Source organism: Oncorhynchus mykiss, chromosome 18 (assembly GCF_013265735.2).
Source record: "Oncorhynchus mykiss isolate Arlee chromosome 18, USDA_OmykA_1.1, whole genome shotgun sequence".
In the NCBI taxonomy this organism is placed as follows: domain Eukaryota; kingdom Metazoa; phylum Chordata; class Actinopteri; order Salmoniformes; family Salmonidae; genus Oncorhynchus; species Oncorhynchus mykiss.
In genome coordinates, this window is record NC_048582.1 from 44,158,839 (window position 1) to 44,184,019 (window position 25,181).

The window sequence follows — 25,181 nt, forward strand, 5'->3', positions numbered from 1 at the left end:
AATTTGATTTTACAGGTACACGTTTAATTAGTTCTAACAGTTGTAAAACAAAATAGAACTTGAGCTAAAATGTGAATCTGGTATGGGGGAGATGTACAGTCAATAAAATTATGGTGTGAAGACAAATTGAACATGATATTTAGATTTTTTTTTAAATATAAATATATACAACGGACCTATGTTCACAACACTAGGCTTCAAATAGTCAAATCAATCAAAAACAACATGGACTAATCATTTTCCATTGTCAAGGCACTACATGGGTCAAACTGACCCATATTACCCTGACCGTCCAACATTCCCACCCAATACACTTAGTCGTGTTTATTAGGGCACACAACAGAAAACTGAAATTTGTCTCATTGAGCAAGTGCAGGTTGTCCCTCCATGTTTCAAGTCTGTTTTCTTTGTTTGACCCAGCCCAGGTTCTCTATCTTTGTACAATTATATGAATGGACAGTAGTACATACAAAGTCAGTGCTCGTCAGTTTGATCACTGATCTCTATGAGTCGATGGATAAGGATCAGTGGTTTGACTATTTCTCACTGCTCTGTAAAAGGCAGTGCTTTTTACTCCAGTAATATCCATCCTTACTGTAATAGTGTCACTCATACACACAGGAGACTTATCACATTTCACACAGTGGAAGCTTGAAAGCCTACGCTAAGCACCAAACGTATTGGGACAGTGACACATTTGTTGTTTTGGCTCTGCACTTTGGATTTGAAATGATTCTATGATATTTATGCCTCTTAACTGTCTCACTGATTATTCATGATTGATTCAGTATGATCTGTAATCATGTTAGCATCCACATTAATGTATAAGTGTTTAGAAACATTCTGTTTTCATTTACAATAAATGTGACTCCAAAATGACAATACATTATCTACCATTCATTTCTATTGGGCACAAAATGATCTGAAACACAACCAGAATTATTAGCAAGTGCATCTAACAAGTTTGCAGTCACAAGCTTAATGTAATCTTTGCATGCTAATACTAAACTTTCGACTACTTTAAAACACACGAGAATTTCTCCCAATACTTTTGGTCCCCTAAAATTGGGGGGACCAAATTAAAGCTGGAAGTCTGCACTTTAACCTCAAAGTTACAGAGGCATAAATATCATAGTTATTGTATTGTTTGTAGTGTTTCAGAGCCAAAACAACAACAAAACATTGTCACTGTCCCAATACTTTTGGAGCTCACTGTATATGTATTACCATGACAGTTGAAATAGAATGGACAAAAGATGAAGCTTTTGGCCAGATCTGTTTGTGCTGTATACTGTAGCCAAATCCTATGGCCATTGGCATGACTGCACAAACCGATCTAATTTGGGATTAGACTACTACAGAGAAGCCGTTAGTGAAGAAACAAACTGATTCAGTGTACATTCTAACAACTAAACAACAAGGCACACCTAAGGTGGGGGAAACACAAATTAAAGTTGTTTAATTTCCAGCCAGAACTCTGTGCATTAACTTGCACAGTTCCTAAATTGAAGTACAATAATTTCCTCTAAATCAAACCATTTAAGGTAAGTTAGGTTGTTTGTTGGGGGAAAACTGAAATGGCTCCCTATTTCCAATATAGTGCACTACTTTTGGTCGCACCCCTATGACGCGCTGGACAAAAATGACTACACTATAGAATAGGACGCCATTTTGGACAAAGCCTTGCTCTTCTGGGTGTAACCTCTTTTCTCTGCTGTGTTTTGCGCTCAGTGTCTCTTAGTGTTGCCTCCTCTTGTATCTGATGACGGGGTTGTGTGGGGTGTGGATCATGGTTGTGTAGTTGATTGTGGGGAAGTAGCCATCGACCAGGTCAAATTCGAAAAGGCGCAGCATGGTAGACCAGATGGTCTTGATCTGAACGTAGGCAAAGTTCTCCCCAATGCAGCGGTGACGGCCTAGAAGACAGAGAACATCAGTGTTTTTTAATGATTCATGGTAATGAGGGTAAAATAAGGTGATACTTTGTGGCATGAGACAGCTTTGTATGGTAGTAAAGTCCATATTTGTATATATTGAGCAAGAGCCCCACCTACTGACAAAATACTTATTTACACATGAAAACACACTGTATGACAGCTGTTTCCCCTACCATTGTGTATATGCTTTGACACTTCTGTTTTTTCTTAAAGATGGCAGATCACCTAACTTATTACATACTGTTAAAAGGGAGGAAATAACAAGAAAATATTCTTACCGGCTCCAAAGGGCACATAGGCAAATTTCTCAACTGCGGCAGGGTTATCATTGAGGTAGCGGTCAGGCCTGAACTCCATCCTCTCTGTCCAGGTGTCCTGCAGACGGTGGTTGACCGTCGGGGACACGCACACCTGGTGGCCGGCTGGGATGGTGTAGCCTGCTGCAGTCTGGGGGTGGATGGAAGTAAAGGGTGAGGGTCGTTCAATGGTCACTGACCTATTATACACATGCATTTATCTGGGTTGGGGATCCATTCCATTTCAATGTAAAAAAAAATATATATGGACCATTTACATTCAGTGTCCCAAAATGTTTGTTTTTTAAATTGTATTTACTGATATAAGGGAATTGAAAAAATGTCTATGAAGGTAGTAGGAATAATTTCATGGGCATTTGTAACCGCCCAACAAATAATGACATCGATCTTACCTGAGGAGAGCGTGCCATTCTCATCATGGTCATGATGGGTGGACGTAGTCGGAGGGTCTCTTTCAAACAGCGGTCCAACAAAGTCAGGTCCTTCAGCTGATGAATGAACAAGAGACCAGGTAAGTAAAGAGCATGTCAAATATTTAGACAATAAAAACCGTCCAAATGAATAGCTGAACGTATGGTTTAGCAGTCTAGAAAAACGGTTCTAAACTGAAGTTGCTCACATACAATATCCAATTACCCAGTTTTAAATAGAATATGGTCAAAAAATAAACTATGATCTTAATAAGTTTTAACAACATAATTGATAAAAATTAATGTACATTTGTAAGCCAATGTAAAAACATTATTCATATTTTCAACAACAAAGTTCTAGTGTAATCTATGGCCATTTATGTGCAGTTGGCAAAATGTCAGTTATGGATTCTGACCTGGTCAAAGTTGAGTGGGGGCAGGTCTTCTCCACATGCTGTTTTCTGTTCAGCGTAGCAGCGGTCCTGTAGGGCCTTGTCTTTGCCCAGAAAGAAGCCCAACCAGGAACTAGTAGTAGAGGATGTGTGCTGTCCAGCCAGGAGTAGACCAATCAGCATGCCTGCTATCTCATCATCATTCAGGGGCCGACCATCCCTTAAAAAAAGGCAGAAATAGTTAGGCCTGAAATGAGGAGTCAGTCTAAAATGGTTCAACAGTTGTAGAACACCTTTAAACCAAACGCTCATTCACTTCAGTCCTGTGGGGAGGCATAGATGCTTGTCCCATATGTATTACTACTGGCATCTGTCCCACTTATGTCTTACTTGTAGGTGGCATCTATGAGGGTCTGCAGCATGTCGTCCACTTTCTCTCCAGAGCTTCTGCGTTTCTGGGTGACTTTGTAGAAGATGTTCTTGATCTCCCTGTGTGCTCTGTCCCTTCGTCTGTACAAAAATGACAACTTGTTTTTTTTCCTGCCTTAATTAGCGAAATAAGACATTCTCGTATTGCTATTACAGAATGAATACAGTAGATTGAGTTGGAATTCATTCTATCACCCAGAACCCTAACCTGAGGATAGAACAATAAGACAGTATAAATGAAGTTTCAAGAGTATTAATTTCCAGCAATCATTCTGGTAACTTAGTTTAACTTGGTCTTTCACACAAAAAACCTAACCTGAAGGTGGAACAGTTTGAATTGACCCTTGGTTGAGAGGACAGTATGAATGAAGTCTTTCTCTTACCTGAAACTAGGCAGCGGCAGCCAGCCGGGCAGCAGCCAGGCAGCATGGCTGAAGCCCCCGTCCAGGTCTGCGTAGAGCTGGGCCACCTTCTCGTCCAACATGCTGCGGATCTCCTTCCCATGCAGACAGGCACTGGCCGTCAGGATGATCAGCTCCGACAGGGCCTCAAACAGGTCTGAGAGAGGGAGGAGTGGAAGAGATGGAAAGAAAGGAAGGAGTGGGAGAGATGGAATGAGTGAGAGAAAGAGAAAAGAGGTCAGAATTGCAGACTGGATAACTTTGACTGTGCAGTACGGCTCAAATGTTATGACGTGTAACAAGTGATATGACGTCTTCATAAACAGCAACGCCTCGCAAACAGATTCTAGCAAGAGTGTGAAGCAAAAGACTGCAGTCATTAGCAACCCATTAAGCATCTGTGCATGGGAGATCAATGCACTCTTGAGCCACGTAATAGCTACAGTACGTGACAACAAATGTTGACTAGATTAGCCTCTTGCTTCTTACTCATGTCAGAAGTCGCTCTGTTAAACACTACTTTTGGTAATGTCATATTACCTTTTACAGGAAGAAAAGGAACTATCTTAAAATGGATGGCAAGGTTCAAACTGTATTCAGGAGTTACAACACATTGATTACATGTGTGTTGTTTTGTATTGCTAAGTATTACTGAACTGTTGGTGCTAAAAAAAAAAAAAGCATTTCGCTGCACCAGCGATAACATCTGCAAGTCTGTGTAGGTGACTAATACACTTTGATTTGATTTTGTTATAATTTACTTGAGAACTTGTTGATGGGAAATTGTGCAGAATTTTCTTAACAGTTGACATTGTACTTCACCCAAGTCCCTACCCCGTGAGCTCTTATAGGTCTGAACGGATTAGATAAGTATACTGTACTAATAATTCCACTTTGCAATCTGATAGGCCAAGTGGAAAATGTGTAATTCTGCTAACATCTTTTCAATCCTTTTAGGTCTACATTAAGTGGCTACAGTAGGGACTAGAAGTCGATTTGGAGCTGGGCATTTGGATTTAGTTTCTACAGTATTCCATGCGAAAAGATCAGACCGTTTGTAATGTCTGTCATCTTACTTTCTTCCCCGCTGTCTCCCCATCTTGAAAAGTACTCTTTAGTTTCCTCCTCGATGATTTCAACGTGCTGTTTGAAATGGGCAATGTTCAGTCCTGTCTTAAACATCTTCTTCTGTTCCAGGAAAATCTACAAAAGAAAATGAGTGGCAAAATATTCACTGAATTCACTAAATCAATACTTTGTTTCAGCTCATAAACCTATCATAAACTTCTGGCAAGACTTCTTTATGTGGGGGGAAATTCTCTATATTTGTGAGTGTGAATGGGAGTATCTGAGTAAGTATTTATTTGCTTACATGGTTAGGTACATCGTATGCAACCCCTTTGCCAAAAACTGGTGTGGTCAATCGAGAATAGACATCCTCTGCATTGAGATCTTCGTTCTTGCTGTTGAACATCAGTGTGGCTGCCTCACTACCCAGAAGGTAGGTAAAGGTTTTGCCCACCATGGTAAAGCTGACAACGGGCCCATACTGTGAATATAAAGACAATAAACCTTGTTTTAGCACCTACTATAACGGGCACTTTCAAATGGCACTATACACCAGTAAGATTCAGAAGCTGTATGATAGGAAACGCGTTACTGTAACATTTTGTAAACAAAAGTAAGTAGCACTTAGAGCACTAACGTATACTTTTCAGCAGTACTGTAGTCTTACCTTTTCATATGCATCCTCCAGAAATTCAATGGGACTTTTCCCGAATGCTATGGCATGACCCAGAAATGGAATGCTAGAAGGTATGTATGGTGGGTATTTCTGAGAGAATAAAATACACAAGGCAATTGATTATGCACAATATGCAAGTCTATGAATGCGGCATGAAACTATAACATTCACTGTCGCAGCCCTAATAATAATGTAATATATCTCAACTGATGTGTTGCTTATGCACATAACGTACCTTGTCTTCGTCGGAAGAAGATTGTGACTGTTTGAGCACCAGTTTAGAAATATATCCCAAAGTTAGGGTGATCACAAACACTGCAAGAACCACCGATGTCACGTTGTCACTAATTTTCCCGACGGTATTTTCTAGTAGCATACTACTAACTTGATATAAATGCATAGCCATTGTCACGTCTTCTGTTTGTTTCAATCCGTTGTAAAATATTACAGGCCACTGCGACAGACTCCTTGCGTTTGAAACAAATAAAAACAATTGTCACTTCTACACCATCTAAATCGGTTTTCTACAAGGCACGAGGCTTTGTATAAACGGAAAATAGTGTTCCCAAAAGCACAGTCAAATCCTTCTTGATTCCAATATCATAGTGTATTCCCCTATAACGCTAAATGATAAGTGACGGCTAGTACTGTAACCCAGCATCTCTACCTGTCGATATTAAGTTATTCCTGCCCCCGCCTGACAAATAAAGGCATTTCATTGGCTATTCGCTGTGTGTCCATCAGCTCCGCGGCTGCCTTCCTGAACTCTGGTTGGCTATCACTACCTGGACTGATGTCTGGCTATATGATGTCATAGCAGAGGACAAGTCGACACATTTTAACTACTCCTCCACATTTACCGGATTGGTTCAACCGTGCCGAAGAGACCCTCCCCCGAAATAGTTTATTTTCTTCTCAAAACAGTGAGATGCTCGAGAGTATCAAAACGAATGTTTCGATTGCTGACTAACTGTCCAACAAATCAGCTTGCGTCCAGTAGCGATGCATGTTTTATCCTCCTGCTGTGTCCTGGTCGAATTGGACCGATTTACAAGTTTTCTCTCTGAAAAATGTAGTTCATTTAATCTGATTGTCATAATGTTCCAGAACTTTGTCCACACAGGGCACATGAACACACAAAATACATTTTTAAAATGATTTTCATAAAATGTTGTGTTTTATTGATTTTTTGTACACCTGTGGTGTTCCCGGTCAAAAATGACGTCATTAGAATTAAAAGGGCGAGACTTCAATTAGTGTACAAAATTGAGTTCCATTCATCAGATGGACACTTACTCTCCCAGACCCCCACATGCATGTGTGTTTGAGAACATACACACCGCGCTCCCCTTCTTTGCTTCCATGGCAACCACCACAAAGCAAAAAACATTAAACAGATACATGACCTACAGCATGGTCAAGCGCGTTGATGTTTCTGACATTTTCAGACTACTAAACGAGGATTGATTTAGAACCAAGTCACAAAGAAAACAAGAGCTGCCTCCACTATTCCAGCACATTTCAACATCATCAAATCACCTATGTTTAGTCTAATAGAGTGACAACTGAAATATACCAAAAACGATTTAGTTCAATCAATTTAAGCTAAATATGATATCCTTGATTCTGATTTCTGTGTGTGTGCATGTGCCTGCGTCTGTGTGCGTGCGTGCGTGCGCGTTAGTTCGGGCAAGTACATGTTGACTCACCCTACTTGTAGAGAAACACCATTGCCACCCTCTTTCATGTTGACCAAATGGTCAATCACTCTGTCATACAGTAGATACTTTTAATTTTTGTTGTCCTAGGTTACCTGGCTAAAATGCTTAATCACTAGCCTAACTTCCTTCCATGGGCAAAGATGAGCCAGCTAAATGACCCAGCCATCTAGCTACTGTACATATCGAACTTCCAATCCTCTCAGTCCGGGGGCACAATGTATACTATACATTCATGGTTGGATCAGAATCACCATTATATTCCAGGGCCAGTACGGAGAGTTAAGTAAAACCACAAATCCAAATCCCAATCTCCATCCATGGTTAATTTAGGAAAGGGACAATTTTAGCTAGCTGTCCACAGGACAACGACACAACCGAGATGCAACAATTCAAGTGTTTCTGTCAATTACGTTTTGCTTTTGATGTAATTGGTGTGAAGACAAATCTAAATTGCCTTCCCTTGAACTTTTTTTTGGTGCGCCAGGACCATTCACAATTGATCTCACTCAGTTTAGCTAAACACTGATCGGCTATTATTTTATACTTTTTTTTTTTCATCAAAGGAGGGCAAATGTTCACTGACTTCCCTTGCAATCAATGCTACAGGCAGCACAATGTCATACTCTTTTTGACCAGACAGCATCAGATAGATACCTACACATACAGAGATAGAGGGGCTCTGTTTCGCTCACTGGGATGCTTTCTCCAGTGAGGTACATTCAGCGTCTTGCGAAATTAAGGCAAATTATTAAAAAACAGAGACAAAATATACAGTGTTGGAAAAAGTACTCAATAGTCATACTTGAGTAAAAGTAAAGATACCTTAATAGAAATTGACTCGTGAAAGTCACCCAGTAAAATAGTACTTTAGTGAAAGTCTAAAAGTATTTGGTTTTAAATATAATTACGTATCAAAAGTAAATGGAATTGCTCAAATCTACTAAAGTATCAAAAGTAAAAGTATAAACCATTTCAAATTCCTTATATTAAGTAAACCAGACAGCACAATTTTATTTTTTAAATGTATTGTCGGTTAGCCAGGGGCACACTCCAACATTCATTTGTGTTTAGTGAGTCCGCCAGGATGACCAGGGATGTTCTCTTGATAAGTGTGTGATTTGGACCATTTTGCTGTCCAAATGTAACGAGTACGTTTGAGTGTCAGGGAAATGTATGGAGTAAAACGTACTTTTAAAGTATTTCCCTTAATAAGTACCTTACACCACTGGAGAAAAAACATGTTTTTTTTGGGAGGGGGGCTGGCTTCCCTTGGAAACTATGGATACACGCCACTGCTTGCTTCATAAATAACTACTCATTGTTTGCAGATCAATAATAAAAATCACGGGTTTTATGCTCTCGAACACAGCCAATATGTAAGGGATCTAATTTCCGGGTTTAATTTTACAGATGCCCGAGTGGAGCAGAATACCTCAAGAGGAGAATCACATTGGTTAAACAGACTAGAACAGGTCTGGATGTCTCAAAATTCATTGGCTACTGTAGTCTACTAAAACCGTATGCAACAAGGGCGTATTGATTACGCCGATTCTATTGCAAAACGTTTCTTAAACGGAAGTAAAAAGGAACGAAAACGCGAGGGACCTACCTGAATTTGTCCAAAAGAAAATCTCGTTTTGCTCTGTTTGTTTCCTCAATGAATACGCCCGTCGTGAAATCATGAAACTTGACATTTCAAACAAAATGGTCAAATGGAAATCAAAATTGTTATACCAGTGAACGGTTCAAAGCAATATTCATAGATGTAGGCTATTTTAATGTCGTTTACACGGATATACAGTGTCTTGATTAAATCTATATTATACATTATTTCATAATCCATCAATACCCACTCTCATACAATGTTGAGACATATCCAATTGAATTTATTCACATGGTCAAACAATAACCATTATTTCGTTATGGACTTCCCTTGGTAAATGTACAGTACCAGTCAAAAGTTTAAATACAGCTACTCATTCCAGTGTTTTTCTAAAATACAAATTCTACATTGTAGAATAATAGTGAAGACATCAAAACTATGAAATAAAATAGATTTTAGATTCTTCAAAGTAGCCACGCTTTGCCTTTGACAGCTTTTCACAGTTATAGTTTTCTCAAGTGGTTTGAAATGAATGTACTGTTGACAAGTTAAGTAATTTATTTGAGCAGAGTGCCCTCATGTGGCAGCTACTGCTGTTACCTTGCCAGTCCTTGGTCTGATTTCTGACATTTTCAAGACAAATTGAATTGTTTTGGTCACATGCGCCAAATACAACAGGTGTAGACTTTACTGTGAAATGCTTACCTGCAAGCCCAACAATGCTGAGTTAAAAAGTTTGACAAATATTTGCTAAATAAAAAAGGAAATAGTAACACAATAACGAGGCTATATACAAGGAGTACCAGTACTGAGTCACTGTGCAGGGATACGAGGTAATTCAGCATGTACATGTTCGTAGGGGTAAAAGTGACTAGGCAATCAGGATCGTAGTTTACAAAACATTAATAACACCTTATATTGAGTGCGCTCAGTATTGCCCAGCCTGAATTCGTTGGGTCATTAACTCCACAAGGTGTTGAAAATGTTTCACGGGGATGCTGGCCAACGTTGACTCAAATTAATTTTATTTATCTGTTATTTTACCAGGTAAGTTGACTGAGAACATGTTCTCATTTGCAGCAATGGCCTGGGGAATAGTTACTGTTGAGAGGAGGGGGATTAATGAGCCAATTGTAAACTGGGGATTATTAGGTGACCGTGATGGTTTGAAGGCCAGATTGGGAATTTAGCCAGGACACCGGGGTTAACACCCCTACTCTTACGATAAGTGCCATGGGATCTTTAATGACCTCAGAGACAGGACACCCCATCCGAAAGACAGCACCCTACACAGGGCAGTGTCCCCAATTCTTGATACACACAGGAAACTGTTGAGTGTGAAAGACCCAACAGCAGTTCTTCACACTACCATACCCTGTTCAAAGGCACTTAAATATTTTGTCTTGCCCATTCACCCTCACCTTACAAAAAATGCGGCTTTGAAACTGTCGTAAAAGTGCAGTAACTTGAATGAGTAGGTGTCCAAACTTTTGACTGGTACTGTGTGTACACACACACACACACACACACTCTCTCTCTAAAGGGGTTCAATGTAAATAGTCCACACTGCCATGTTATTAACAGTTCAGCAGTCTTGTGGCTTGGGGGTAGAAGTTGTTCAGAAGCCTTTTGGTCCCAGACTTGGCGTTCCGGTACCGCTTGCCATGCGGTAGCAGAGAAAACAATCAATGGCTTGGGTGGCTCAAGTCTTTGATCATTTTTAGGGCCTTCCTCTGACAATGCGTGGTATAGAGGTCCTGGATGGCAGGGAGTTATGCCCTAGTGATGTACTGGGCCATACGCACTACCCCTGTAGCGCCTTGTGATCAGATGCTGAGCAGTTGCCATACCAAGCGGTGATGTAGCCAGTGATGATGCTCTCAATGGTGCAGCTGTATAACTTTGAGGATCTGAGGGCCTATGTCAAATACACAACAGCCCTGTCACTGTGAATGGGGGCGTGTTCAGCCCTCCATTTCCTGTATTCCACGATAAAGCTCCTTTGTCTTGCCCATGTTGAGGGAGAGAGGTTATTGTCCTGGCACCACACTATTTTGATTGACTTTAATTTATTAGGCATAATTAATGTATGTTTGCTTTGCACTGCATGCACACAGATAAAAATTTTTAAAAATCTGTTAATAAGACGGACTTGTATTTTCAGCAAAACAAGGAATTACTTGCACTCATATTATTAATTTTATTAAGATGAACCATTAAATACACATTATTTACAACCATGAAATGTTACAGAAATCTGAATATCAAATAAACAAAATGTGAAACAAAAAAAGCAATGGTCCAATACAAGAAAGCAAAGCAATCGACAAATAAAGTACATAGGAATAATATCGTCTTTGAAGGTGAGTCAACCATATGCATACTTGTCCGTTAAACTTCTGTCATTTGGAGTAATTTGTCCACTCAACTTCATTAACAGTTTAACAATAAGGCCAGCCTATTGAGAAAAAGAGAAGCACATGAATAACAAATTTCATGTAATATTGCCCAGATTGAACTCTAAAGTTAGAGCTGTACGCTACGGTTAACATTTTCTTACAAATCATACAATCTGCACTGTTTTCCAGGCTACAACACATGATTGAAGATAATCACAGGTACATCCATAGGAATGACTTGGGAAAGGTCCTACAGTTACCTGTTTGGTGTGCACAATGAAGTTCATCTTGTTTTCCAGACTGTGAATCTGGAAGTACTGATCAGCGTGCCCGAGCTGCCACATGAAAGAGCCATACTCCAGACTGATAAGAAGGACCTACACAGTAGAACATATGCACAAGTATCAGTAAAAGAGGGCATTTTACATGAACACGTAAAAAAATATACAAAGCTTTTAAAATCAATACTTTTGAGGCGCTCTTTTACTTTCTATATTTAGATATTTACATCCATGCTTACTTTGTGACCAGTAGATAAGAATGTATCTGTATTTATTAGGGATCCCCATTAGCTGCTGCCAAGGCAGCAGCTACTCTTCCTGGGGTCCAAACACATTATTGCACTTGCATTACATATGAAAAAAAAAGATAAAACAGTGCATCATAACATTTATTACACCACTACATATCTACAATCTGCATAATACCACAATGTGTATCTCTTCACAGTCCCGCTGTTCTATAAGGTGTATTTGATATGTTTTTTAAAATCCTATTTTACTGCTTGCATCAGTTACCTGATGTGGAATAGAGTTCCATGTAGTCATGGCTCTATGTTGTACTGTGCGCCTCCCATCGTCTATTCCCCGACTTGGGGATTGTGAAGAGACCTCTGGTGGACCTCTGGTGGTCTTGTGGGGTATGCATGGGTGTCTGAGCTGTGTGCTAGTAGATTAAACAGACAGCTCTATGCATTCAGCTTAAGTATGTTTCTGAAGTATGTTTCATGCGTTTTAGTATACTATTGTATTCTGTACACTGCATGGTTAAACAAGGTTCTCTCCAGTGATGTAAAATAACTTGAAAGTACTACTTCAGTCATTTTTTGGGGGTATCTGTACTTTACTATTTCTATTTTTGGCTACTTCACTACATTCCTAAAGAAAAGTATCTACTTTTTACTCCATACATTTTCCCTGACACCCAAAAGTACTCGTTACATTTTGAATGCTTAGAGGGACAGGAAAATGGCCTAATTCACACAATTATCAAGAGAATATCGCTGGTCATCCCTACTGCCTGGCAGACTCACGAAAAACATGCTTTGTTTGTAAATTATGTCTGAGGGTTGCAGCATGCCCCTGGCTAGCCATAAATTAAAAATAAAAATATAAACAAAATATGGTGCTGTCTGGTTTGCAATGATTTATACTTTTACTTTTGATACTTAAGTATGTTTAAAACCAAATACTTTGACTTTTACTCAAGTAGTATTTTACTGGGTGACTTTCACTTCAGTCATTTTCTATTAAGGTATCTTAACTTTTTCCACCATTGGTTTTCTCTGTATACATATACTCTGGTCCCAACAAACAAATAGCCCCGGGGCACCTTGGTCTCCATGTTCATGAGGTGCAGGCCCTTGGTGTTGACACCCACGAAGACGCGGATTACTTTGTGGTTGCTGGAGCTAGCCTTGGTGAAGACCTGGCCCGTGAAGAAGGCAGCACCATATGTTGGGATGTCCCAGCAGTTCTGCAGGAAGAGCCTCTGGAGGTGGTGCATCTCTTTGCTCACACCCTCACTCATACTGAGGTTCTGTGGCAGAAAAGATGAAGTAAGGGTAAGAGTTTGACCCCACAGATAAATGTATATTACACAAAAACTAAATAATGAAAATAAACCTGACCTTATACTCATGAAGAATCCTGTTTGTCCAATGATGCGCTTTGCTTTTCACCTTGGATATCGGGACAATAGATTTCAGGTTTTCCTCACTGTTGAAAACAAAACATTTACGGTTATGTCAATAGTATATCATATTACCACAGGTTTATGTACTGTACCTTATCTTCAAATACCATACCAAGATTTCACCAGTTTTAAAGAAGAGTATTATGCTAAATTGATTCAATTCAGGTACCGATTTAAGATATTTACTTAAGGAAACCCTGCTTGTGCTTCTTGCTCTCATAGTTTCCATAGATGATCTGCAGCAGAAGGCTGGCCAGGGTGATCAGCTTGCTGTCTGGGGAGGGGAAGAAGCCCTTGAGGAGGCAGTGTCTGGCCTCGTCAAACAGGATCAGGATGGACAAGGGGTCCTCAATCTGGGGGAGAAGATTCAAGCCAATCATGGATGGATTAACTTGAACACCAAACCCTTGATCAGTTTAATCAGGTGTATTATTACTGGGCTGGAACAAAAGTATGCACAACCTCTGGGTCTCACTTAACCAGAGTTGAGAAACATGGATCTATTCAATATCCCAAATCCTTGCTTTACAAATGCAGAAATTCCCCAGGGGGATAATCAAATTCAAATTGGTTACAAACCTTTTTCTCAATGTCGAGGGGCAGACGGACATCTCTACGGAGGAAGAGCTGTGGGTTCTCCCTCTGGGGGTCCAGGACAGTGAGGTCAGTGACGATCTCGGTCCAGATACGCAGGTGCTGCAGTGGCTTGTGGTAGGGCTTCAGCTGCAGGTCTGATGGAAGACAAGACACAGAAACACACAAAGGGTATAATAAGCACAGGTAGCCTGGAAATAAGATACTACAAATACAAGCATATACTACCTAAGCCTAGATATTGTGGCGGCCATTTTGAATCTGTGTATGTGTGACTCACTGAGGTTCTCGGAGCAAATCCAGATGGTGAAGTACTGCTGGGTGTCCTTGGAGAGCCGCATGCCCTCCATGATCTGCTGCACTGATGTGTTGTTGCCGTGCTTCAGCTCCACCGAGCGGTACGAGCCATCCATGCGGTAGATGCGCACCTTCTCGTACTGCAGAAGGAAAACACTGTTTTTTGTATACATTTCTAAACTTAATCAATGCCTTTGTCAAGTCTGTTGGAGTAGCATACATGCACACACACTTCACACTCACTGGTTTGTTATTGGCTTGCTGTAGGAGTTTCACTGTCTCCTCCCATTCGTTCTGCTTGTTCTCTTCACAGATTTGCATGGGCGATCTCTTTTGCTGATCCTCTATGTGCTAATAAAAACAAGCAAGCAAAGTTACTTTCTAACTGCTACTTACTACTGGAAACATATTGAAGTCCTAAACTATGATGTTCCACTGGTACCAGCACAGTATGTGGCCATCATGCAAACAGGATGGGGGATATACTGTATTCAACCAGGCTTCTCCAATTCAGGTCTTGGAGAGATACTGGGTGTGCAGGCTTTTATTCCAGCACATTAAGGTGTTGAATTTGGAATTCAAACGTGTTAGAAATAGGTTTAAACCATGCTGACGGCCTTCTGCTGAAGTCTAACCCTAGTCATAACCTTAGCCATGAGATAAAGACTATTTTCACGCCATTTCGATACCGAAGTTACTTTTTCATAACAAGTTAGCAAAACTTAGGCAGCAGGTTAGGATAACTAACGTAGCAGATTAGGAGTATGAGGTTAACATTAAGAAAAGGGTTAGGTTTAGCAACCCCCGTCTCAGTCTTACCCGGTCTATCTCAGGATGCTGGAGCAGAAGCTGTACTATCTGTGAGTGGCCCCCTCCAGCAGCAAAGTGCAGCGGGGAGCTCAGCTGGCCATTCAGCAGGTTGGGGTTACAGTTTCCCTTCTCCAGCAGTAGCTTGGTCGCCTCCACTTTACCATACCTACATTCAAAACAACACCAAAGTTTGACTCTTATTTGACGATAGCTGTTCGATTAAAAAAAAGATAAATAGAAACATTATTGTCCGTAGAGGACTTAAGATTTACTTTAGGGACTTGGTTTACAATCTGGGATTTGTTTTTCAGCAAAATGGCAGCCCCGCCACTTGTTTTGGTCTACAGCTGTGCTAAAACACAACATCCCTCGTATGAGACGTACCAGCAGGCGTAATGGATGGGGGCCCAGTGGTCGCTGTCCAGCTGTTTGACTGAGAAGCCACTTTCCAGGAGCTTGGTGAGCAGCTCTGTGTCGCCTTCACAGGCACTGCGGTGGAGGGGGAAGTCATCCACCCACTGACGCTCCCTAGGGAGGAGACAGAGAATAGGCCCGTTGAAATCACGGACTTCACAATGTCATGAAGCATTTGAAAAGGCCCAAACTCCAGAGAATGCCAGACAGAACTGGGCTTGATTGAGGTTGCCTGGTGCAATGGAACAGATGGAATTGTCCCAAATGTGCAAATGTTGCCCATTTGGCACTTCAGACACGCTCAAACTATTTGAAGGAAAACATATTCTCTTTGAACCCTGTTCTGGAAAATGCATGAAGTTGTTTTGAAGTTAAATGTTGGGATGCTCACTCACTTGTCCTCTGTCACACTGTTAGAGCCGTGCTGCCACTTTTCTCTCTTAGGGATCTGGATTTTAGAGTAATCCGGAGCACCAAGGCCAAAGTAAGGGTTGATGATAACTTTGTCCACCTAGAAATGGCAAAAATAGAGAGGATACGTAAACACTAGTTTATGTTCAAATATTTTGATGATGATACAAAGTATTACTGTGTAAAATAAAAGTATATCAGTGCAGGGCTAAAACAAAAATGTGAACTGTCTTGTAAGTAATCCCTCAGGAGAGGATAAGGATTGGAAAAAACGCTATCATTAAAGACAAATTGGTTAAAGTAAATTGTGATGAATAAAAAATATATATACCAGTTTCATTTAAAGACCAAAAAAATTACAGCTGTGCCATATAGATTGCAAGATAGTGGGGAAGAGATTGTTTTGACGTACCGATTCCACGGCACTTGGATTATGAACTGATACATAAAACGAAGCTGTACTCAAAACTTTGAATTTTTCCATTTAAATGATTATACAAAATTCTTGCAACCTATAGAATGTTATATATATGGGGGATACAACCTTCCCAGCTCTGCAGATTTTGCTGCAAAGGGACAGAGTCATTAGATCATGTATTTTAGTAATGTCCATATGTAGCTTGTTTTTGGTCACAGGTCCAGGAATGGCTGAAGAATTGTAAAATTTACCTGGAGCTAACGCTGCAGATAGCAATACTGGGTGATTTAAAAAGTCACAGTCAGCCAATCAATAATGTAATAATACTTTTAGCAAAAATGTTTATCTTTAATTTATGAGAATATAAAGGTTCAGAACTTTTGTTAATCATCACAGCACAGTTGAAAAATATATGGCAAATAGAAATCCAATATGGATGGTGTTAAGAGATAAATGGGAGGAGTTGAAAAAATAAACGTCCTCACTGTGAACTGCATTTATTTTCAGCAAACTTAACATGTGTAAATATTTGTATGAACATAACAAGATTCAACAACTGTGACATAAACTGAACAAGTTCCACAGACATGTGACTAACAGAAATTGAATAATATGTCCCTGAACAAAAGGGGGGGGGGGGGGGGTCAAAATCCAAAGTAACAGTAGTACTGCAGCTCATCTCCTCCTCATGAACTGCACCAGATTTGCCAGTTCTTGTTGTGAGATGTAACCCCACTCTTCCACCAAGGCACCTGCAAGTTCCAGGATATTTCTGGGGGGAGAATGGCCCTAGCCCTCACCCGCCAATCTAACAAGGTCCCAGACGTGCTCAATGGGATTGAGATCCGGGCTCTTCGTCTGGTGGCATGCTGGAGGGTCATGTCAGGATGAGCCTGCAGGAAGGGTACCACATGAGGGAGGAGGAAGTCTTCCCTATAACGCACAGCGTTGAGATTGCCTGCAATGACAACAAGCTCAGTCCGATGATGCTGTGACACACCGCCCCAGACCATGACAGACCCTCCACCTCCATAAACACGAATCCAACCATCACCCCTGATAAGACAAAACGGCAACTCATCAGTGAAGAGCACTTTTTGCCAGACCTGTCTGGTCCATTGACAGTGGGTTTGTGCCCATAGGCGACGTTGTTGCCGGTGATGTCTGGTGAGGACCTGCATTACAACAGGCCTACAAGCCCTCAGTCTAGCCTCTCTCAGCCTATTGTGGACAGTCTGAGTACTGATGGCGGGATTGTGCGTTCCTGATGTAACTCGGGCAGTTGTTGTTGCCATCCTGTACCTGTCCCGCAGGTGTGATGTTCAGGTGTACCAATCCTGTGCAGGTGTTTCTACACGTGGTCTGCCACTGTGAGGATGATCAGCTGTCCGTCCTGTCTCCGTGTAGCGCTGTCTTAGGTGTCTCACATTATGGACATTGCAATTTACTGCCCTGGCCACATCTACAGTCCTCATGCCTCCTTGCAGCATGCCTAAGACACATTCACGCAGATGAGCAGGGATCCTGAGCATCTTTCTTTTGGTATTTTTCAGAGTCCTTGTGACCTTAATTGCCTACCGTCTGTAAGCTGTTAGTGTCTGAAAGACCGTTCCACAGGTACATGTTCATTAATTGTTTATGGGTCATTGAACAAGCATGGGAAACAGAGTTCAAACCCTTTAAATGAAGATCTGTGAAGTTATTTGGATTTTTACAAATTATCTTTGAAAGACAGGGTCCTGAAAAAGGGACGTTTCTTTTTTTGCTGAGTTTATATATGTTGAGAGAAGAGTGTGCCAAGCTGTCATCAAGGCAAAGGGTGGCTACTTTGAAGAATCTCAAATATAAAATATTTTGATTTGTTTAACACTTTTTTGGTTACTACATGTTATTTCATAGTTTTGATGACTTCACTATTATTCTACAATTTAGGAAATAGTACAAATAAAGAAAAACCCTTGAATGAGTCCAAACTTCTGACTGGTACTGTATATATTTATAAATAAATATATATATATATATATATTTATAAATATATATATATATATATATATATATATATATATATATATGGGGGATTGAAAATGATGTAGACAATTACATTGATGGAAGCTACAATCTATCTGTAAAGCTGATCTACCCCCTAAAAATAAAAAAACAGTATGTGGGCAAAGGCCACTCACCCGGTTGGTATACTGCAGGTCTGAGCCGTAGAGAGGATTCTGAATGCACATGTCAGCCTTCTCCAGTGACAGCATCTTGCTCTTGATCTCCAAGGCAGTGTAACCCATGTGCAAACCCCCGTCACTGGGTTTGCCCTCTCTGATGTAGGCAGGGTTACTCACGTTGGTCTTGACTCGGTCCGCCGGCGTGGGCCGGAACAGAGCTGGAACAGCGTGAGGCATGGTGTGCTGCTCTGCCAGCCACCTGGATAAGGCAGGTGGACAAGTTCAAAGGTCAAGGTTTAGTAGGTAACGTTCTGGTAAGGTTAACCAATGTCTCTGTGGTGGGTGAATTATCTACTATGTGCCACTCACTGCACTGTAAATCGCTTTAAATATATTTTGTTATTCCCAATTCCAACTCCCCGGACACCACAAACTCACAGGAGGCTGGAAGCAGCACAACGACAGTCACAGTGCAGCGGGGTTAAGTGCCTTGCTCAAGGGCACAACAGTAGTGGATAGTATTAATGATCTGAAACCAGCAGCCCTTCAGTAACCAATCTAGTTCCCCACTTTTTTCATCGTCCGGCCCGAGAATTAAACCAACAACCTTCCTGTTACCGGTCCACCTCTCTTACCTCTGGGCTACCTACCGACCCTGAAGTGGCCTAAATACAACAGACATGCAGATGGTACAGTAAGTGATGCTACCATATACACTGATTTTCAGCTCTCTGATACACACCAGAAACAGTAAGTCACACTGGATCAGGGTGCCTGCTAAATGACTTCAATGTGAAATCATAGACAAAGACTTACTTGTCCAAGGCCAGGAGCATCTTTGAGGTGATGGGGGAGAAGTGAGCACTGGTCTCGCTACACACGCGTATGATATCCTGCAGGCAGTAAAAACTGGGGCTACCAGGGCTGTAGATAGGCTTGCTGTTATCTGTTCAGAAAGACCAGTAAGCAGCACCCAACAATAAAGAAAAAACATTGCTAGCTAAACTATATTATTAGGAATGGTTTAAAAAGTACACCAGACAAAAGTGGACTAACACTTTCACTTACAGTGGGGTCCGGAATTATTGTATCCCTCGATAAAGAAGCAAAAAATATGTTTTTTATATAGTATTAAATAATACAAATACTGAGCTATATTGTATGCAAAAAAAAATATATATATATTATTTTATACTAATACAATTGCTAATACAATATTTGTTTAACAAATAATAAAAAAATACGTCAAAATTATTGGTTTTTGATGCGTGCTTGGGGTTATCGTCTTGCTGGAAAATCAACTTGCAGACAAGTTTCAGCCTCCTGAACCTGGTCATATGACACGAAAATAAAGGTCTTTGGCCACGCACACCAGCGGTGGATTTGGCCTTTGAAAGAACAATGCATAGACAGAAGATTCCTCATCCTAAATGTTAAATATGGTGGATGATCTTTGATGTCATGGGGCTATTTTGCACTTGTTAAGGTCAACGGCATCGTGAACTACCAAGTACCAGGACATTTGAGGCAAAAACCTGGTTGCCTCTCCAAGTAGGCTGAAACTTGGCCACAAGTGGATCCTCCAGCAAGACAATAACCCCAAGCACACATCAAAATCCACAAAGAAATGGTCAATTGATCAAAGTCAACCTTTTGCAATGGCAATCCTATTCTCCAGAATTGAACCCCATTGAAAACCTTTCTTTTGAATTAAAGAAGGCAGTCCATAAGCGCAGGCAAAGGATATCTAGAATCTGGAAAGATTCTGCATGGAGGAAGGGTCTAAGATCCCTCCAAATGTCTTCTCCAATCTCAAAAAAACATTTTAGAAAAAGGCCCAGTGTGATGTCCTCGCAAGGGGTGGGTGCTGGAGTATAAAAAACAGCAGATCCAATAATTCTGACCCCATCTTTGAGATTATTTTTTTTATTATTACTTAAACAAAATCTATTTATCTGAGTAATTTGTATAAAATAATCAAATGTTTCCTTTTTTTTAGCATACATATACAGTGGGGCAAAAAAGTATTTAGTCAGCCACCAATTGTGCAAGTTCTCCCACTTAAAAAGATGAGAGAGGCCTGTAATTTTAATCATAGGTACACTTCAACTATGACAGACAAAATGAGAAGAAAAAAATCCAGAAAATCACATTGTATGATTTTTATGAATTTATTTGCAAATTATGGTGGAAAATAAGTATTTGGTCAATAACAAAAGTTTATCTCAATACTTTGTTATATACCCTTTGTTGGCAATGACAGAGGTCAAACGTTTTCTGTAAGTCTTCAAAAGGTTTTCACACACTGTTGCTGGTATTTTGGCCCATTCCTCCATGCAGATGTCCTCTAGAGCAGTGATGTTTTGGGGCTGTTGCTGGGCAACACGGACTTTCAACTCCCTCCAAAGATTGTCTATGGGGTTGAGATCTGGAGACTGGCTAGGCCACTCCAGGACCTTGAAATGCTTCTTACGAAGCCACTCCTTCGTTGCCCGGGCGGTGTGTTTGGGATCATTGTCATGCTGAAAGACCCAGCCACGTTTCATCTTCAATGCCCTTGCTGATGGAAGGAGGTTTTCACTCAAAATCTCACAATACATGGCCCCATTCATTCTTTTGTTTACACGGATCAGTCGTCCTGGTCCCTTTTCAGAAAAACAGCTCCAAAGCATGATGTTTCCACCCCCATGCTTCACAGTAGGTAAGGTGTTCTTTGGATGCAACTCAGCATTCTTTGTCCTCCAAACACAACAAGTTGAGTTTTTACCAAACAGTTCTATTTTGGTTTCATCTGACCATATGACATTCTCCCAATCTTCTTCTGGATCATCCAAATGCTCTCTAGCAAACTTCAGACGGGCCTGGACATGTACTGGCTTATGCAGGGGGACACGTCTGGCACTGCAGGATTTGAGTCCCTGGAGGCGTAGTGTGTTACTGATGGTAGGCTTTGTTACTTTGGTCCCAGCTCTCTGCAGGTCATTCACTAGGTCCCCCCGTGTGGCTCTGGGATTTTTGCTCACCGTTCTTGTGATCATTTTGACCCCACGGGGTGAGATTTTGTGTGGAGCCCCAGATCTAGGGATATTATCAGTGGTCTTGTATGTCTTCCATTTCCTAATAATTGCTCCCACAGTTGATTTCTTCAAACCAAGCTGCTTACCTATTGCAGATTCAGTCTTCCCAGCCTGGTGCAGGTCTACAATTTTGTTTCTGGTGTCCTTTGACAGCTCTTTGGTCTTGGCCATAGTGGAGTTTGGAGTGTGACTGTTTGAGGTTGTGAACAGGTGTCTTTTATACTGATAACAAGTTCAAACAGGTGCCATTAATACAGGTACCGAGTGGAGGACAGAGGAGCCTCTTAAAGAAGAAGTTACAGGTCTGTGAGAGCCAGAAATCTTGCTTGTTTGTAGGTGACCAAATACTTATTTTCCACCATAATTTTCAAATAAATTCATTAAAAATCCTACAATGTGATCTTCTGGATTTTTTCCCCTAATTTTGTCTGTCATAGTTGGGGTGTACCTATGATGAAAATTACAGGCCTCTCTCATTTTTTTAAGTGGGAGAACTTGCACAATTGGTGGCTGACTAAATACTTTTTTGCCCCACTGTAGCTCAGTATTTGCATAATTCATTTTATACAGTCTTTTTTTGCTAATCTTTATCAAGGGATCCAATAACTCCGGACCCTACTGTATATAATTAAAGAGCATTTATACCATTTCTAATCATTTGTACACCTTTATGTGTTATGTGCTGACAAGTTAGTGGCAAGTCCTACCTTTGACATTGACTGGCACAATAAAGAGGGAGACCTCTTTCCCTTCTTTGTCAACATCGAGAGGGAATTTCCTCATGTGCACCACACGCTTTCCTGTGATGAACAACAGGATCAGTGCTTTGACACAATTTGTTATTTCAAATGTCTTTCTACTCTTCATAAATCTTTTACATTAACAAACGATTCACATCCAAACCTGGAAAGATACCATAATTACAGAAAAGTAGCAAAGATGTATTTATTTACCAATAAAACCCTGGTTGTTAGATATGGGTTTAGTCATTTCGTCTACATAATCCAAAATGGATCTGGCTGTGTCCCCACTCGCTTGGATTTTGGTCGCCAGTAAGACTTTCTTCCGTTTCTTCTCTTTTCCTTCCAAAGGAACTTCTATCAACAGGATCTAAAGGATGGGTAATAGGGTTACACATGTTGATGGGGAACATAAACTGAACGAGAAATCAAACCATAAGCTAATAAATTGTAATTGGCCATGAACAATATTTGGGTTAAAGTAAAATGATATTGAAGCAGATTTGGGGTTGATGATATGGTAATATTTGTATATTTCTTATTTAACCTTTATTTAACTAGGTAAGTCAGTTAAGAACAAATTCTTCTTTACAATGACGGCCTACACGGGCCAAACCCTCCCCTAACCCGGCTGACACTGGGCCAATTGTGTGCTGCCCTATGGGACTCCCGATCACGGCCGGTTGTAATACAGCCCGGGATCAAACCCGGGTCTGTAGTGATGCCTGTAGCACTGCCTTAGACCACTGCGCCACTCAGGATCAAGCCACAAACCAGAACTATGAACTTCCAAGGAACTTTGCAAAACTGAGCCTCCTTACACTAAATGTACTAATAAAGGCATTGACACTTTGCATTAACCATAGTCTGCTACTCGCAGTGTAACTTAAACGTGTATATGAAATGTGTATCCCACTTCTGAAACCAGTGTAACAAATTCAGGAGGTAGCCCAGACTGGGACACAAACACAGTACTCTGCGACTGTCATTCCAAACCCTTGCTGTTATGCAAAGAGATCCTAACCTCTGGATGAGGTTGCTAGATGTTGCATGGTCGCTACTGTATCATATGAAATATACTGTAGTCTTACCTCATAGGCTTTAGCCCGATATTCCTTAGAGCTCAGACTGACTTGATTCTTTGGACGAATGACAGCAACAAACACATCTTCCAAGTTGTCTTGGTTGCCCATGGCGTTGACTTGCCTTCAATCCCTTTCAAGCATCCTACATAAGGACTGATTTATGAGGAATGTGAGGAGCACCATGCCTGAAATGTTACAAATAATACATCAGAATCTAATTGGGAGACAGCAAAACGTGATTATTCTATTAATAATCTATATTCTATTCTATTGTAGAGTGTCTTTTAATTATTAAAAAATAGTCTAGGCTATTACACATTATATGGTTCTCATCACTGATCAATCTTGAAAAGACAAGACTTTTAAATTGTTAACTTGAAATTAATGACTTAATATCTACGATCACATAGGCTGTTACTTTAACGCATTCAAATTAAATAGCATAATGATAGTAACATAATTATGGCGAAAATCTTTTCAAAAGGCAAATTTGATTGCGTTCAAAAGTCTAAAGTTATGTCCCAACAACAGTCACGCCCCGGAAACCAAGCATACTGTTGCCTTCCTCTAGAAGACTGCTGATATCACATACAGTATAAAATACAACATGAAAAGTACTATGCGGCACAAATTTTCATTTGAGCTACATTGTGTCCTTTGAAGTAGATGTGAAACTTTACGTTAGATAACTTGAAGGCTTGGGTATCGCACTGTTACATTTTGAGAAACGCTTTCAAACATACCTGAAATTATGAGCTATCACAAACTTCAAAAAGTATAAATTGTCGGTGTTTTCATTTTCCCGGGTGTAATAAGGCATAGACACGAAGTAACAATAAGCTCGGCAAACTTCTAAACAGATATTTGTGTGTTTCCTAAAAGCATAACATCGGTTGCCGACCACAGCAAGTGAAATGGAAGAGAGTCACATTGCGCCTATACTGACTAGTTTTGACAACAGGGAACTCTGCTGGTCGGGTGGACTTAGTGCGCATATTTTTTTCTTCTGAAAATGTAGACAGATGGAAATAAATTATACAGAAATCAAATCGGATGTGAAATTAAATTGCTTTGGTATGAAATAAGGCCAAGTGACTTTTAACTCATAACTTTTGTTCTGAATTCATTTGATTGCATTCAGCTAATCCTGGTATAAATTATGAGTACGGGCATGTTTCCTAATATTTGTATATTAAATAGTCAATTCCAGGTACACTTTTGCTAGTTTCAGATTATGTATGGCAGGTGTTCCAAACCTTTTTTTACACAGGGCACCCTTTTCACATTTGAATCAAACACCAGGTTGATTTTGTTTAATTTGAGGGACCTATGATTTTTTTTATAGACTAATTTCCTGCAATTATACCAAGTTTAACAAGACGCATTATATATTTTAGATAGGCTATTTGGTGATAATAATGATGTTAATAGATAAGGAAAAAAAAGTCTAGACCCGATTTCCAGAAATCTTATTCTGCTACCAAGTGTTTTAGTATGATAATTTACATGAACACTCAACTTAATTATACATATTCTCTTACAGAAAGTGCTTTGATCAATTAATAGTCACCTATTGTGCAAGATTACTTCCCAAAGTCTAATTTCTTTGACTCCTCAACTTTAGGTCGTAGCTCCGTTTCTGAATATCAGAGACAAACAAAAGAGAATAGTGAATGGCGGCAAATGTTTTACTTTTAAACTCGGACAAAACAGAAATGTTAGTTCTAGGTCCCAAGAATCAAAGAGATATGCTGATTGATCTGACAATTAATCTTGATGGTTCAGTCGTCTCAAATAAAACTGTGAAGGACCTCTGCGTTACTCTGGACCCTGGACATCT

The 25,181-nt window shown here is 40.3% G+C and overlaps 2 protein-coding genes across 2 annotated transcripts; both read right to left on the reverse strand.

The window, feature by feature from the left end:
- Positions 1 to 4: 4 nt before the first annotated feature.
- Positions 5 to 6,301, reverse strand: LOC110496341 (lanosterol 14-alpha demethylase). The gene is made up of 10 exons (XM_021572174.2): positions 5,866 to 6,301; positions 5,622 to 5,720; positions 5,259 to 5,435; positions 4,963 to 5,089; positions 3,869 to 4,043; positions 3,447 to 3,566; positions 3,081 to 3,276; positions 2,647 to 2,742; positions 2,216 to 2,384; positions 5 to 1,916 (listed from the first exon to the last, which is right to left on the reverse strand). The coding sequence occupies exons 1-10, from the start codon at positions 6,034 to 6,036 to the stop codon at positions 1,738 to 1,740; spliced, it is 1,509 nt and encodes a 502-aa protein (XP_021427849.2). The 5' UTR covers positions 6,037 to 6,301; the 3' UTR covers positions 5 to 1,737.
- A 4,829-nt stretch (positions 6,302 to 11,130) lies between these two features.
- On the reverse strand, positions 11,131 to 24,303 carry LOC110496342 (krev interaction trapped protein 1). Its single transcript, XM_021572175.2, has 17 exons — positions 24,085 to 24,303; positions 23,348 to 23,526; positions 22,470 to 22,626; positions 22,224 to 22,316; positions 19,256 to 19,385; positions 18,455 to 18,698; positions 15,838 to 15,953; positions 15,413 to 15,556; positions 15,038 to 15,194; positions 14,462 to 14,569; positions 14,202 to 14,358; positions 13,907 to 14,058; positions 13,514 to 13,680; positions 13,263 to 13,350; positions 12,965 to 13,171; positions 11,614 to 11,730; positions 11,131 to 11,412 (listed from the first exon to the last, which is right to left on the reverse strand). The coding sequence occupies exons 2-17, from the start codon at positions 23,447 to 23,449 to the stop codon at positions 11,323 to 11,325; spliced, it is 2,229 nt and encodes a 742-aa protein (XP_021427850.1). The 5' UTR covers positions 23,450 to 23,526; positions 24,085 to 24,303; the 3' UTR covers positions 11,131 to 11,322.
- Positions 24,304 to 25,181: the final 878 nt, after the last annotated feature.